Genomic DNA, 15712 nt, shown 5'->3' on the forward strand with positions numbered 1-15712 from the left:
AGCACCTGTGAATGGAGGCTGTCTCAACTCCTACCTCTGGGGCCTCAAAGCCAACCCTTCCTCCCAAGTCTGTGTCAAGGCTCTGTGTTCTTGTTGGAAGCCTGAGAATCTGGGTTAAGGGATTGGGGTGAAAGATGTGAAAAGAGGAAAACAGATTTTTCAGATAGTTTAAAATATTCTAATTATTAAATACTCCAAAAATAGGCACTAGAGCTTGTAATCTAAGAGAGAAAATACAGAAGAGCCTGTGGATGAGAGGTTCAAAAAAATAGCAGGGATAACGAGGAAAGAATGAGCCACGCTGGCAAGAGAGTATTGCCGTGAAGGGTGGAGCACCAGGGTGGTTTCCCACCACTGCTTACAGGAACTAGAATGAAGCCCAGGTTCCACTGCACTAGCTCCTGAGTCCTGGGGACACTTTCCTGTCTTATCAACAGCAGACGGGACCACGGGGCAGAAGCAAGAGGGTTCAGGTCCTCCTCCTTTTGGTCACACAGCTGTGGAGGCCTGCAGCCTTCATCCAGGGCACTAAGACACCAGGGGACAAGCAGATGCTGGGGCCCAGGACCTCAGTGCTATTTTAACACACTCTGGGGATGGGGATACAAGAAACACCAGCCTGAGCCCCTTATGAAAAGGAGGTGGCAGCCAGAGGAAGGGGACAGACACTGGCTGTGCATCAAGAAGACAGCAGATAGCATCTAGGCCTCTGTGAGATGGGAACCAGCCAAGGGAGTTAGTCCTCACTGGCTCCTTGGGGAAACTGAGGACGGAGCGGAGGACAGTGACCAGACAAACAGGATTCACAGGGCTTCCTGCAGCACCAACACTCCGTGAGGCCATGAGTCAGAACCAGGGCCTGTGGCCTGCCTGTGACTAGCCCTAAACCTTTCTTCCTTCGGGACCTGGAAAGTGCACAGCTCCATGCCTCTGGCATCCTTGCCATCCGGCGGGCCTCCATGTCTCTTCTTCAGTGTCTCCTTGGGAGAGAGGCTACTCTCTCCACCTTGAATTTCTGTCCACCCTACCATCCTTCCCTTTTCCTTAGTCTGAGCACTGCTCTTCCATCTACTAACTACTTCAGCTAAAGGCCGTCCTCATGGGCTTACACTATAGAATCACTTAAATGGCCCAAGTGCGAGCACGTGTGTCAGTGTTTGTGTGCGGGATGGGGAGGGCTCAAATCCGAATTCACCACCATCATTAAAAATAGATATAAAAAATAACCAAACTACCTACCTTGCTGGCTACCACCAGCTGAACCATTCCAGTGGCTGAGCGAAGAATGGCCACCGCTTCCTCATGGGAGAGACCCACCAATAAGTGACCATTGATTACCAGCAGCTCGTCTCCTAAGGACAGTCTGCCATCCCTGAGGAAATGGAGATGGGAAAAAAATCCCTTGTGAAGATATTCTGGGCTTGAGAAGGGACATTTTCCTGGAGCTGGGGAGGGTCGTGAGAGGGCACAGTTAAAATCAGGCTGAGGATAAAGGAGAGATGGCCAGCAATAATTTGGGATGGGATTTATCCTTTGGTCTGGCTGGGTCCCCTGATGCCCACCTTAGGGAAGCTCCATAATTTCAAGTGGTCGCCTGGTAGTAGGCAAGTTCTTAAGTCACTACCATATCTTGCATCAACTTTAATGAAATGCCTCCCATCCAGGGGTAGACAATGATAGAGGAACGGAGACCCCATGGTTTTTGAACAGTTAAGTCATTCTTATCTCAATCCTATCTGCCATCCTGCCCTCACAACTGAGTTCTCAGCTGAGTCACTGAGCTAAGCACCCCCAAACAAAGGTATCTTACGCTTGACCAAAAGCCTTGTCTAAACTGCTGCCTTCTCTCTTTCCAGGTGACATGCCCTCGTCCCCAAAACACACAGTTATAGGACCTTGAGGATGAGGTTTCTTTCCATCCTACAGCCAAGCTTCACCAGCAGAAGGATGAATACAAAAGCAAACAAACAGAATGACCAATTTACTGCTCTTGTAGCTATCAGACCTGGTCTACAAATGTTTCTTTATTCTCTCTAAAGTAAATTATAGCTAACTAACAGCTTCCTTCCCATTGGGCTGGCAAGAGGCTCAAGGGTGGGTCAAGGGTCTGCCATGGCACCCTGTGTCAGAGCATTGCACAGGCCCTTTCAGTCACGGTGGGTCGGCAGTCTTGTGGGTTCCACTTGAACCTCCAATGGTCTGGCCTCCCATGATCCCAAAGGAGGTTTTTCATCTCCATTGCTAAATATGGGATAGGAAATCTGGTGATGCAGATGGACCCTAAGCCTAGGACCCCACCATCCCTCCTGAAGGCTTTACATCAATGCCCAGGGTGCTGCTGTTGGACATGTGCATGCCCCCCATATTCCCAGATTCACCAATTTTTTCTCCAACATTTCCACTCTCCTTCAGTGAATAAACCAGCTTCTCTCATCCTACTCTCCCTCCCTAGTTTCTTTCTCTTAATCCTCTAGGGTGTGCATCATAGTCTTTTCTATGAATTTAGCCTTTAACAGAACACAGGAGGCACCAGAGACTTCTGACAGCCTCTGCTTTCTGTCCTTCAAAAATCCCTAAAGCAGAGAAATGCTAAGAACCCTTCTAGCTGCTTGGAATGGAAAGAGAAGGGGAATAGGAAACCCACAGAGAACAAACTGGAAGCTCAAGGAGGCGTGTGGGCCCAGGTGAACAGGGATTAAGAGTAAAAAAGAACACAAAGTTCTGACCACTGTCCTTGAATTTATGCAAGACCATTCCTACCCACATCCCTTTTCTTATTTCCCTCTTCAATTCCATCTCCCTCATCTCCTGTTATTACCGAGAATGCCACACATGTGAATTATATACTCCAGAAACAGAGAGAGAGAAAGACACACATAAAACACATAAAACTCAGGGTTCAGGGTGAAAAGAAAATGGGTGTCTACTGGTGACACCTACTAAAAACAGCTCACATAGAAAACAGACAAGAACAGCTCTTCTTAAGTTTATCTCTGGGCACAGGAATTTTCTAACTGCCAACCTTCCAAAGACATGCTAGAATCCAAGGCCTAGTAGCATTAATGGGAAAATGGCTCTCTGATGGGAATTCCTCAAGGTATATACCTCATTTGGGAAATTTAGTGATGCTCTTCTGGATAAAAACTAGAGTCTTAATCCTTTCCTAATGACTGCTGCCCAGACAACTGACCAGTGCAGTTAACCTTATCTCTAGTTATTGGCAACTTAATCTCTAGTTACAAGGCTAGAACAGGGACATGACACACTTTGCTAATTTATACCCTGGTCCTCTCCTCAGTTTTCCATTTTTTACCTCCAGCTCCTTCAATGCCACTTCATGAGATAAATTTTTCAGTCCTCTCTTGGTCTGGGGCAGGCCAACACTACTCTGATTTGTCCTATCCCCTTTATAACCAGGGTACCTGAATGGAACACCAAATTCTCAACTAGATTTACCTCCCTCATCAGTGAAACTCTACCTCTACACACCTGCTGTATACATGTGGGCATGCAACGCGTGTTCACACCCCAACGTGCCTTGCAAGTAGTAGACACCCTGTGTATGTGGAAGCAATCAGCTAGCAAGGCAAAAGCATGCTTTATATTTTGGGATAGCTACATCCTTGTAACTCCAAACGGACTTCTTCTTTGTGCATGCTCTGCCTAAGCACTGTCCTTCTTCCTACTTAAAACAACAGTTCAGACTTAAAAAGAAGGTTTGAAGTATGAATTATTCAAGGTCACAAGGAGAAAAATTCACATTTACTGTTTACCACTCCACATCTGCATGACACACGTATCCATGTGTGTGTAGAATCCTGAGAGCCCTGACAGATCACATGAACTGCGGTCACATTTAAAATCAATGACTTTCCCAAGTCATTAGCCACCATCTTATAGGGGTTAAGATTCAGGAAAGTGGTTTTCTGTTGCATGGCATAGTCTCAATAGGTAACCACATATTACCAGTATCCCAAAAGTTAGTGTAAGTAACAATCACTTGAAACTCAAAACAGACTGGAAAGAAATGCAATCTCTCTATGATTTGGAGGAGCCTACAGTATCTCCAGCAATTAGCCACTTCCTGTGCCCAGGGGTGTGTTTAATTGGAACTGCTCCTGCCTGATTTTCTTCCATGCTCCCGCAGGATAAACTGTAATTACCAGGGCTTTGGCCAAATAGAAGAGTCCTAGCCCCCGGAGGAAGGGAAGGGAGAGGATGAGGAGTCAGAGAAAGGGGAAGAGTTATCTAGTCACCTGTGAGCGGCACCTCCTTCCTTCACTTGAGTGACAACGATAGCGTGAGGTGAGCGCTTTGATCCTCGGCCTCCACTAACCTGAATTCCCAGCCCATCCGATTCCTTAAGCAGCTCCATCTTCCATATCCGGCCAACTTCCTCCTTGGAAGAAAAAGTGAGCATACTGTGAAGTATACGGACAGACACGTGGCACTGACACAGGAGAGTGGAGCTGTTAGGTCAGGCAAAATATTCTTCAATTGTCAACAGGTACTGAAGATGACCACAGAAGGAAAAGTTCCATGTGCTAAATCATAGTCTCTAGCTGCCAGTCCTGCCCAAGAGAACATTCTATGATGATGGAAATGTTCTATATTTGTACAATCCAACATGGAGCCACTAGCCACAGGTGGCCATCAAGGGCTTGACTAGTGGCAACTGGGATGTTACATTTTTCATTTCATTTAGTTTACATTAAATTACATAGTTACCTGTGGCTAGTGGCTATAATATTGGACAATAAGAGTGACTATCGAATTTCCTGATCAAGGTTATGTTAAGTAAAGCTTCTTCTGCCTGAAACCCAGATACCACTGTGTGTGCAAACACTGGCTGTGTCTGGGTTCCATTTATTTACACACAGCTACTAATAAATAAAGAAGATGAAAGGAAGACAAGGGTAGGTCTTGGAGACTTCAACTCATATGAGCCCAGCTCTGCCACTTAGTAATTATGAAAGCCACCTATGCCTAAAACCCTCTGTTTCCTTGCCTCTAAAGTGGGGATAATTATGAATACTTTCAAGTTTGTCATTAGGATTACGTGAGATATTTATGGAAGGAGCAGTGCTTCCGACACCTAGTAGAGACATAATAAATGCTGACTGCTTACCATATATTACTTATGTACGCACACATATGTATTAAAACCATCATACCATAAAATGCCCAATGGTACTGCATCAGTGTTGCATAGTGACAGATGGTAGTTACACTTGTGGTGGGCACAGCATGGCAGAGTTGGCCAATCACTATGTTGTACGTCTGAAACTAATGTAACATTGTGTGTCCACTACACTTCAATTAAAAAAAAAATACATCATGTTGAATTGAATCTCAAACTTCCTTAGAACATATAAATGAGATCTTTGGCAAGAGAAACCAAAACAGGAAATTAATTGATGAATTTATTATTGGCTTCTCTAGACATGGGTTTGTACACTTTTTAAATACATTAAAACACCCTAATAAAAATCTATCCTTTTAAAAAGCTAATCATGTCTGTAAGTCCTCTGGATTACTGGTAGCTTTTCTACTTTGGTTAATTCTCCTCTTGACTCCCTATTTTATTCCAAGGATGCAAACATATACCCAATACAAAATGTTTGAGTTACCTCAGATACTTGGTTGTTCAGAGAAATGAAAGAAAAACCTTCCAAAGTGATTTCCTTCGGGAGGGTCTTACTTTATGCTCACTCCTATAAGTTCCTCTTATCTCTAGGTATGTGGGTATGGGTCACAATGCATTCCTCAACATATTAAAAAAAAGCGCCATGTCCTTTCCTCATTCATCATGAAGGTCCAATGGAACCATTACAGTCCAATATGAACAAACCCATCCTCCCCCTAGAAATAGGCAACCTTCCCATTTAAGCTGCTTGCAAAAGAGAAAGAATGCAAAGCATTCAGAAAATCTGAAATACACAGTCAGAAACTAAAATGAAACTTTATGCAGTAGTAAAAAAACCAGATGTTAAATGGTCACTGATGTGCAGCAAAAGGAACGTCTGGGGAAATTATTAACAGACAGAGACCTGTTGGATCTTATACTTTTTCTACTATAGCACTACTCAGCGGGGCTCCATTGCTCAGCAACATGCAGTGTTTGCCAACGGTCTCCTTCATCTGCTGACCACAGACAAACGAGGCCTGTCTGGCCAAATGTAACTTCAGAAGTCACTGGCTTACCACAGTAGTTCATGAACTTGTCAACAATCCCTATATCATCCAATCATTTCACTTTGGACTTCATGGTTTTGGTGTGTTGCCTCTGACCTCTGGAACACCTTTCTCTCTTCTCCATTCAGAAACAGCCTCCTTGGCCTTCCAAGTCTCTCACAGCTCCACTATGTCCAAGATGCCATCCTTGAGAATCAGTGCTACTTATGAGATGGCAGTTTTTGACACTTCGAGTACATGGGCCGTGGCCTAGTGCATAGCCCCAAAGGGAACAAATTCAGAGACGTGCTGATTAGCTATTGTCCCAGCTTGCTGGGCATCCCAAACTAGCACATGGGTCAGCCCCATAGCTGACTCCCTGGGCCTAACAAAGTAGCTGAGAAACTAGAGCGGAATGGTGGCTTGACTTGTTTTTTCCATGGAAGATATGCTATGGCTACTAGGGTCTTGAAGATATGGGACAGTGCTCTTCCCTCTCCCAGTCCAGAAAAGCTGTGAAATCCCTTCCCAAAAGCAACAGGGACTATTGTGAGAGTCCAGAAATAAGCAAACCCATTTGGCTTTAGCCCAAATTAATAAAAACCTATCCATCCCATTACCAGTTACATCTGTCCTACCATCCTTTTGTTAAACAGAACATGTTAAGTATGGTTCACAGATGATATGACAATACTAGATACATAGTCCTTTCTAATTTTTAAATGCCTTTAGAAATAGGACTTGAGGGGTACCTGGGTGGCTCAGTCAGTTAAGCATCTGACTTCGGCTCAGCTCATGATCTCATGGTTCGTGAGTTTGAGTCCCACATCGGCTCTGTACTGCTGACAGCTAAGAGCCTGGAGCCTGCTTGTGATTCTGTGTCTCCTTCTTTCTCTGCCTCCCCACACCTCTCACAAATAAATAAACATTACAAAATTAAAAAAAAAAAAAAAGAAGTAGGACTTGTGACAAGAAACATGCAAACCTATGATCGTGGAGAAAGAATAATGACCTAACATATACTCTTGACAAAAGAGCTAAAGACAATTTTCAGTAAGAGCACTCACAGGCCCACTCCATTCCCCTGCCCAATATACACACAAATAGTTAAAAGCAAAATAAAGCAAATATCTAACAAAAAATGGCTTCAGAAAGTAGGAATGATCAATCTGTAATACAGCCCCCAATGATACAGTCAAGAAACAGATCTTCTTCTTTTTCACTTTTATCTAATACCATGAGTTTTCTCTCCATACCTGAAAGTAAGAACTATAAGGGGGGCAGGGGGGGATGGGGGGGGGATTCAAAGAAATTAGTGCAAGTTTTCTTGATCATCTAATGAGGAGTTCAAAGATACACAAAGGAAGACACAAACAGGAAGTGCCAGATGTTATCAGTCTCAATTGTACAACTGTCAGTATTAAATCTAGTTGCCTACAGCTGAGAGCAGTGTTCAGTTACAAATAAAATCAGTGTCTGAAGTTTATGAGGCTAAAGCTGGCACTCGCCAAAAATCAACAGGCCAACTTAAATAGAATATTAAGTAGATTTCCAACTGCCTCCTTAGAATTCTGCATGGGTATGTAATACGCACTTCAGTATGGTCAAAACAGGACTCTGCCTCCCTCTCCCTCCTGGCTTTCCCACCTCCATGGGAAAAGCACCATCATTTATGCCAGCTAAAGAGGATATGCAAACTAAAAGCTCGCTAGCTTTGATTCCTCCTTCTATTTCCTATACCCAAACCATGAGCAAGATCTGTAGGCTCTACTTGTAAAACACATCCACGTCCATCTACTCCTGCTCCTTCCTGCCACCACTCTGGTCAAGACCACCAGGATCTCTAATATGGATTATCACAGTAGTTTCCAGTATGGTCTTGCTTTTTTTCCTCATCTCCTATTCTCCATTATACAACATACATCATGATGCACTCAGCTTAAACCTTCCAACAGCTCCCTAGTAGACACAGACTGAAGTCCAAATCTTTGAGATGGTGAACACAAACCTCCATCTCTAGCCTTGCCTGCAATCCCAAATCATATCCCCTCCCCCACCTCCGTGTTCTCCCCAGCACTTACTGTCTCTCTATCCCTGGAAGACCCAATCACTCCTGCCTAGGGAGCCACATGTGCTGCCTCCTCGCTGGAAATATTCTGCTTCTAGATGTTGCACGGCTGTCCTTTCCTGATATTCAGGCTTCGGCTCAAACATTGCCTGTTTAATTAGGCCTTCAGTGATACCAATTTCAGTTAACCCCACCAGGACACTGCCCAGTCATCTTTCACTTCACCGATTTCATTTATAGTACTTGTTGTCACCATCTAACATTCTGATTCATCTATTTGCTTATTTATTCCCTGTGGCCCCTTATTTGTGTTAAGTGCCATGGCACAGGAACCTTGTCTCTCATTTATCAGTGGGTTCTCCAGCAACTAGAACGGTGCCTAGCACATAACAATACCGTATAAATGCCATAGAATTAATAAATGTGGGATGTTTATACACTCATCCTACGGTTTTTCAGAAGTTATTGAGACTGATGTTAAGAGGCTCACCCAGACGGGATACCTGCACGCTTGCCAATGTTTAGCGTGTGAACACCCGATCCAGTTGTAGAGATGATTGAGTTCTGAAACAGATCCTGTCTAGACAGATGGCTCAAGCCTTTGCTTCCTTTTGCATTGGCTTAAAGGGCAACGAGATTGTCAGCCTGTTGAGAAAAAGCCAAACCACGCAAAACTGGACGCTATGGACATTTATATTAATGTTGTTGAAGTGCTACCCTTTCCTATAAAAACGCCAATTACTGTGTGAGCTCATACATGCATCTCCTCACAGAGGCCAAAAAAAAAGGGGGGGGGGATTTATTTACAAAACAGAGGTGGTACATTAAAGGGAGCTGTCTCAGCAGCATTTAAATGACCTCATCTTCTGTTGGAACCAAAAATAATATTTCACAATAGCATCTTTTCCCCAAATGTGAGAAGAAACATCATCCAACTAGAATTTTACTGCAGTAAGTGGTCTGGCTCTAGTTGCAAACTTAGATTCTGAGACTGTTTGCTTATCCCTTCTTATTCAGAATGATCAGTAAGAAATGATGTGTGATATGTCAGAGTTGAAGTTCCTGAGGTAGCAGACCAAAATGCTCAGTTTATAGGTGAGAAAACAGAAGCTCAGAGAAAGAACATGGCAGCTTGAAGGCCACAGAGTTGGGGAAGGAAGAACTAGGGCTGGAACATAGTATCTCATCTCTCAGGCCTGGAGCTCTTTTTTTAAAAATATTTATTCATTTTTGAGAGAGAGAGAGAGAGTATGCATGTGATTTGGGGAGGGGCAGAGAGAAGGGGACAGGGGATCTGAAGGAAGCTCTGCACTGACAACAGAGAGTCTGATGCTGGGCTTGAACTCATGAACCACAAGATCATGACCTGAGCTGAAGTCAGACACTTACCCGACTGAGCCACCCAGGTGCCCCTTAGGCCTGGAGCTCTTGGGTGCTTTCATTAATAAATGGGCACACTGTTTCCGATTCTGTGTCTCCCTCTCTCTCTGCCCCTCCCCCGTTCATGCTCTGCCTCTCTGTCCCCAAAATAAATAAACGTTGAAAAAAAAAATTAAAAAAAAAAATAAATAAATGGGCACAGAACACCTGCAGGTGCAAGGCACTGAGCCAGGACACAAAGACAAATAAGGTCCTTGCCCTTAAATTCTACTGGGGACACAACAAGCCCTATGGCAACTGGAATATGTGGGATTCATGCATTGATCAAGATAAGGAGGGGATCATGCAGGAGCCCAAAGAGGAGATGCTTAAAGATGGTACAGGTGGGGGGGGGTTCCCAGAAGCCTCCTAGAGGAGTGTGTCCCCCAGAAATGGAAGAAGCTAAGCTACATGGGGGAGGGGAGAAGAAACAGAATGGTGAGAGCAGCAGCTGCAAAGGTTCACAGGAGATAGGGTAGCCTTTTGGGAAAAAAATGTGGCTAATTCAGTCTAAACTGAGGAGGAAGAAAGCAGTGAGAGATGAAGGCAAAAAGTTAAGCAGGGATCAGAGAGTGAAAGGCCTCGTGTGCTTTGTCAAGCTAAGGTGTTCAGATATTACCCTGAGGGTAAAGTGGACCCATCCAAAGGGCTTAAGCTGCAGTGTGTGTGAGCAGGTACATGCATGACTGATGGAGTCTCTTTAGAAAGGTCCCTCTGGCTGCTGTGGGGACAGCAGATGACAGGATGACACTGGACACAAATGGGTAGCAGACTACTATGACCACCCACATGGGAAATGAAAGCAGCTTGGTCCAGACCTATAGCCATAGAAGTGGGAGTGGGAGAGAGAAGTGGGGTGAGGAGGGAGACCCTACAGGGAACCAGAGTTGATAGGATTTGGTGTTCGACTGGACATGGGGAAGGAAGAGGCCAGTATTTCAGTTGACTCCAGGATGCCAACTGTCCCAATTTCCTGGCATGGGACTGTCAGTACAAAACCACGGAAAGTTATAGACAAACCAGGTGAGTAATTGCTAGCTGAAACTCAGGTTTCTGGCTTGGGCGACTTTGAGAGTGATGGGACCTGGAACATTGGAGCCAGCTGGGTGGGAAAATGACGCATCGATGTGAAATATCTAAGATGGGAGACCTACTGCAGGTAAGTGGTAGAAAGCTTGGGGCGGGGGCGCTCAGGAGAGAGGTAAAGGAGCAGACACGGACTTAGGAGACATTACCACATAGAAGGATAGACGTTCACCCATTGCTTACTAGAATAGGATCACCCTCATGCTGTCTCTGCTTGATGCAAACATAAAACTACCCAGGAGATGTCCTGGATGTGATTCTCCTCAGTTACCTTTTCCTGCAGATTCAGACCTGGGGCAGCCTTCCTGAGGTCTCTGCAGACCACTTGCACTGAACCACTCAGCCTTCCTGAGGTCTCTGCTGAAGGTCTAGGGAACAGTTCGGATACTCTATAGGGTGAATTACAAGTGTTAGGGTGAGACCACAAATGGACCCACAGACACACATGCCAACTATGAAGAAACTTGCCTGACTGGCAAATGGTACGGTTCTTTTTCTCCCTATTATGTGACTAAGTTGTACTTATTTTTACCATGCTGCATTACAAAAATACACATTTGTAGTAAACAGGCTTGCAAGAACTGTTCCCTTGGATGAATAATGATCTTCACTAGACAGGGAGTAAGGAACTCTGAACTCATTTCTAAAACTGCTTATCTATGTCCTAGGAGATTCTAACGTTTTAGACAATGGGCCCAACTTTTATAATTTAAAAAATTAATCTGGCTGCATATGTCTTATTATGTGTTAATATTTTATAGAAACATATGTTTTTTTAAAAGAAGATATTTACTAGAGAAAATGTTTCCTACAGCTCTGTTAAAGCAAAAGAGGGTATAAAAATAAAGACAGAAGATTTATTTTCATGTAACAAATAACAGTCTGTGAAAAGAAGCATCTCACAAATAAAAATGGTCTGAATGATTATAAACCTATTCTGTAATTTATTCTTTGTAGATTTATATTAAGTCATTAGTAAAGCAGAAACAGAACAATGCTGACATGTTTAATCTCCCATTATTCAAATGGAATAGAATTTTTTGCCCCAAGGGTTTAAGAGGTAAATGCCTAATTTTTGTTTTTTCTGGAAATTCCATTTTAGCATGACTTTGGGCTCATTCTGGAGTAAAAATAAAAATCCGCTCAGCCCAAGAACCTACACCACCTTCTGTGATGGTCTACTGGTTCCAATCTGGATGTTGGGGAAGCAGTGAAGATCTACTTCTTGCTAACTCTATCAATCCTGGGTAAATGCATTGAATGATGATGTTTCTTGGTTTGAAAAGGGTCCTAAAAGATATTCATGCCTAAAAGGGTGTATGGCCCATTCCAACTTTCTAAGATGTAAAGTATAACCCAGGGTCAACATTCAATCTATAGATTATGGGCAGTTGTGAAGAACGCAAAGTCCAGATGGCAGATCTCTCCTTTCTATAGGCATGTGGCTTTAAAAAAAATGTCCCAAAGGCAATAGATTTTGTTTTTGTTTTTTTTTTAAATCACCATTTCATTTATATCTTCTTTGACATTTGATCTTGAGTACAAAAACCAGGCAAAGGAAGTCTGATATGTGTAGTCTTCAAATAGTCTAATCCAGAAATTCACTTTTATGTTATTGCTTTTAGTTAAGTTTAGCAGAGAGGGGCACCTGGGTGGCTCAAGTTGGTTAAGTGTCCGACTTGGGCTCAGGTCAAGATCTTGCGGTTCGTGGGTTTGAGCCCCGCGTCAGGCTCTGTGCTGACAGCTTAGAACTTGGAGCCTGCTTCTGATTCTATATCTTCCTCTCTCTTTGCACACCGCCCCCCCACTCTTGCTCTGTTTCTGTCTCTGTCATAAACAAACAAACATTAAAAAAAAAGGTTAGCAGAGAATGAGTAGCCTCTTAAAAGTTTTTTTTTTTTTTTTTTTTTTATTCTTTTAAAGTCATTTCCAAATTATTTCTACTGTGTCCTAGGCCAAATGAAAGCCTCTTCTTTGGAATATATGTGAGATTTAGTCTCTTTTGCTAACTTAAACCTTCAAAATGATTAAGCTAACCAACACTCCCTAACTTACTCATCCTCAGCTTTCTGTGTATTCATAATCTAATCATTAGGAGAAGAAGTCATATCCAAATATAGTACTCATCAGAAAGAAACAAATTATAATCTTTTTATTGTCCTTAATTTGGGGGGTCCACATTATAATCTTTTTATTCACCTTAATTCTTTTTTGAGGAGAACCATAAAGTTGGTAGAAAATCATTGATAGAGACATTACTCTTTTCTTCTCCTTTATTTACAATTCTATCTACAAATCATGCCTCCTTTGGGTAAGGCTTTATGAAGACCACCGAGATACTCAAATGAAGGAACATGGTTCCTTGAGAGAGGGATTATTTTGATTCCTCTAATCCCATTATACAGATTGGCTATGATTGGAGAAATATGCATGAAATAGCCTTTCTAGAAATTAGACTCATTCCCAGGGTACCATTTCAGCAGTATGCAAAGCTGAACTTGATGCTTCTTATCTTCCCAACTTTCTCTTTCATCCTTAAGGGGTGTCTCCTACAGGGACTCAGAGAGGAAACCAATCAGAAACAACATAGCAAGTTACTGCTTCTTTAGGAACCCACAGGCATATCTGCCAAGAAGATTCTTGGAAGGAACGTGCTTAACCTAAAGAAATATAATTTCATGAGAGAATGTTGGCTACAATGGAGGAGAAAATTTGAAGCTAGAAGTGGACCTGTTACCACTCAGAGTATACCACATCTGCTTTGCCTTTAGGTAAGACCAACCCTGACCATCACAGCTGGATATCATAGTATCAGAGATTTCTGTGAAATTTCCCAACTTCACTGGAATTCAGCAACGTAATAACACGAACCCATAAAAATATCACTGGTTTTGAAGTGTTAAAAATAAAAGCAGATGTTTCCCTAAGTGTTGAACATCCTTCCTGTGTAATACTGAGGACTGAATGTTTGAATGTTTTTGCTATCAACTGCCACCAGGAATTCTTGGCGTCACCAGTGGCAATTCCACTGGTGACAGTAGTGATAAATAACGATGCAGTTCGAGTACTTTATCTGGGCCTCAGATGACTCAAATTATACCACGGAAGGGCTTGAATTTTCCACTTAGGATCACTCAACTAGCTCTTTATTTAAGTGGATGAAATGATTTGGATTTTTTGTTGTTGTTATTGTTATGTCCTCTGATCATTTATCTTACTAAATGTGTTGGCTTCTAAATACAAGGCCATCTTAGATAGATTTTCTGAGCCTTAAAAGCTATTTCAACAGTACTTTGTTTGAAATTCAGGTTCGATAAGCAAACAAAAGCTTACCCGTGCCAGGCAGTCACTTGATTGGAAGTCTGTCTTCCCAGATTTTGAGAAGCGACGTTTGTCATTGCTTGTAGGTAGAGCAGCATCTGTCTTTGGAATTCTATGCTCTGTCCCTCTGTCTGCTTCTGACTTGTCTAGATGGGATCCAGCCAGCTCCTTGAGAGATTCCGGGCCATTTTCTAGCTCAAAAGCATGGCCATTGCCAAGTTCGGGGTCTGGGCCGTTGTCCGGCTCAGAGATGGGGTCATTGTCCAACTCACAGCCAGTACTGCTCTTGGGTTCTTCAGTGGCTTTGTGGGTAGAAGGCCTGGAAATGACCCCAAACTTTCTTGCTCTTTTTCCCTTTTTCACAGTTTGGTCACCCAGCTCCAAGGTTGGCGTCTCTCCTGGTTCAGAGCTGTTGCTACCGTTGCCATTATACGGAGAGTGAACTTTGTGCTTGAAGCGGCGCAGCATGATCAGGTAGATAAAGCCGCCATTCCAGCACTGCTCAGCCAGGTAACTGCAACACACACAGAAATGCCGGGTGAAACCCTCACACCATCCATCTCGACCAGCGCATCGGGCAGACGCATTCAGCAGCACCCGCGGAACCCGTGTGATTAACAACCTGGTGAAGCAACGGAGGTACTAAGCTTCCCAAAGAGGCTCAATGCTCAGTTCATTCTTTTAATCTACATAATTGTTGATGCTAAAAATAACCCCCAAGCAAACCAAAATCCCCATGAGCTAGAAATTACTAATGAAAAAAACCCTAGAGTAGGTAATTAGAAATGGAGTTTTCTATTCACAGAGCCAATCCTTACATATGATTACAAAAACAATAATTCTCCATTCCCTCAACAATTTCTTACATCAGAATTATGCTAGCCTCCCATTCATCTAGTTAAAAAAACAAATTTAAATTAAAAAAAAATTTTTTTAACATTTTTATTCATTTTTGAGAGACAGAGAGAGACAGAACACTAGTAGGGTAAGGGCAGAGAGAGAGGAGACACAGAATCTGAAGCAGGATCCAGGCTCTGAGTGCGGGGCTTGCACTCGTTAACCGCGAGATCATGACCTAAGCCAAAGTTGGACACTTAACCAACTGAGCCACCCAGGCACCCCGCAAACTTAAATTTTTTTAAGTAAACTCTACGTCCAATGTGGGGCCTGAACTCACAACCCAGATATCAAGAGTGGCATGCTCTACTGATTGAGCCAGCCAGACGCCCCACCATTCATATAGTTTTTATGTCATTACTCTGCAAGTTCTCAAGGTAAAGAATAGATAAACTGAGAGACATGTAAAGTTCTGCTCTTAGGATCAAAATATCAACTGCACAACAACAAGAATCACTGCCTCACAGCATTCCAGTGAAAGCAGATACTGAGCTGGGGGTGGAGAGGTGTTGGCTGGAATTAAGACACAACTGGTAATAAGCGCTGACGAGTGTGTGCTGCATTAAATGAGCATCAAGTCCACTTCTTGATAATGGTTCTAGTTTGGGTTGTTCCTGGTACACAAGGAGTGTCATTTTCAGTCTGGGTGTCGCTTTGAGAGGACCCCCAATGAAAACCAGCAGACATGGGGTGACTAGGATACAGAAGGCTATTGGAAACTGTGTCAACCAGGAAAAGTGAAAGGAC

At 43.2% G+C, this 15712-nt stretch overlaps 1 protein-coding gene across 7 annotated transcripts in view; it reads right to left on the reverse strand.

Annotated features, from left to right (window-relative positions):
* Positions 1 to 15712, reverse strand: part of PDZD2 (PDZ domain containing 2) — a 368370-nt gene that overhangs the window by 87146 nt on the left and 265512 nt on the right. For 5 of the 7 annotated variants that reach the window (XM_045440936.1, XM_045440947.1, XM_045440980.1 and 2 more), the window contains 3 exons: positions 14081 to 14582; positions 4257 to 4399; positions 1240 to 1372 (listed from right to left, as the gene is read on the reverse strand). In XM_045440936.1, the coding sequence (XP_045296892.1) occupies positions 1240 to 1372; positions 4257 to 4399; positions 14081 to 14582 (778 nt within the window). The remainder of the gene's footprint in view (positions 1 to 1239; positions 1373 to 4256; positions 4400 to 14080; positions 14583 to 15712) is intronic. The other 2 variants (XM_045440958.1, XM_045440968.1) reach the window with 2 other exon arrangements.

The sequence above is a fragment of the Leopardus geoffroyi genome, chromosome A1 (genome assembly GCF_018350155.1).
Source record: "Leopardus geoffroyi isolate Oge1 chromosome A1, O.geoffroyi_Oge1_pat1.0, whole genome shotgun sequence".
NCBI classification, from domain to species: Eukaryota; Metazoa; Chordata; class Mammalia; order Carnivora; family Felidae; genus Leopardus; species Leopardus geoffroyi.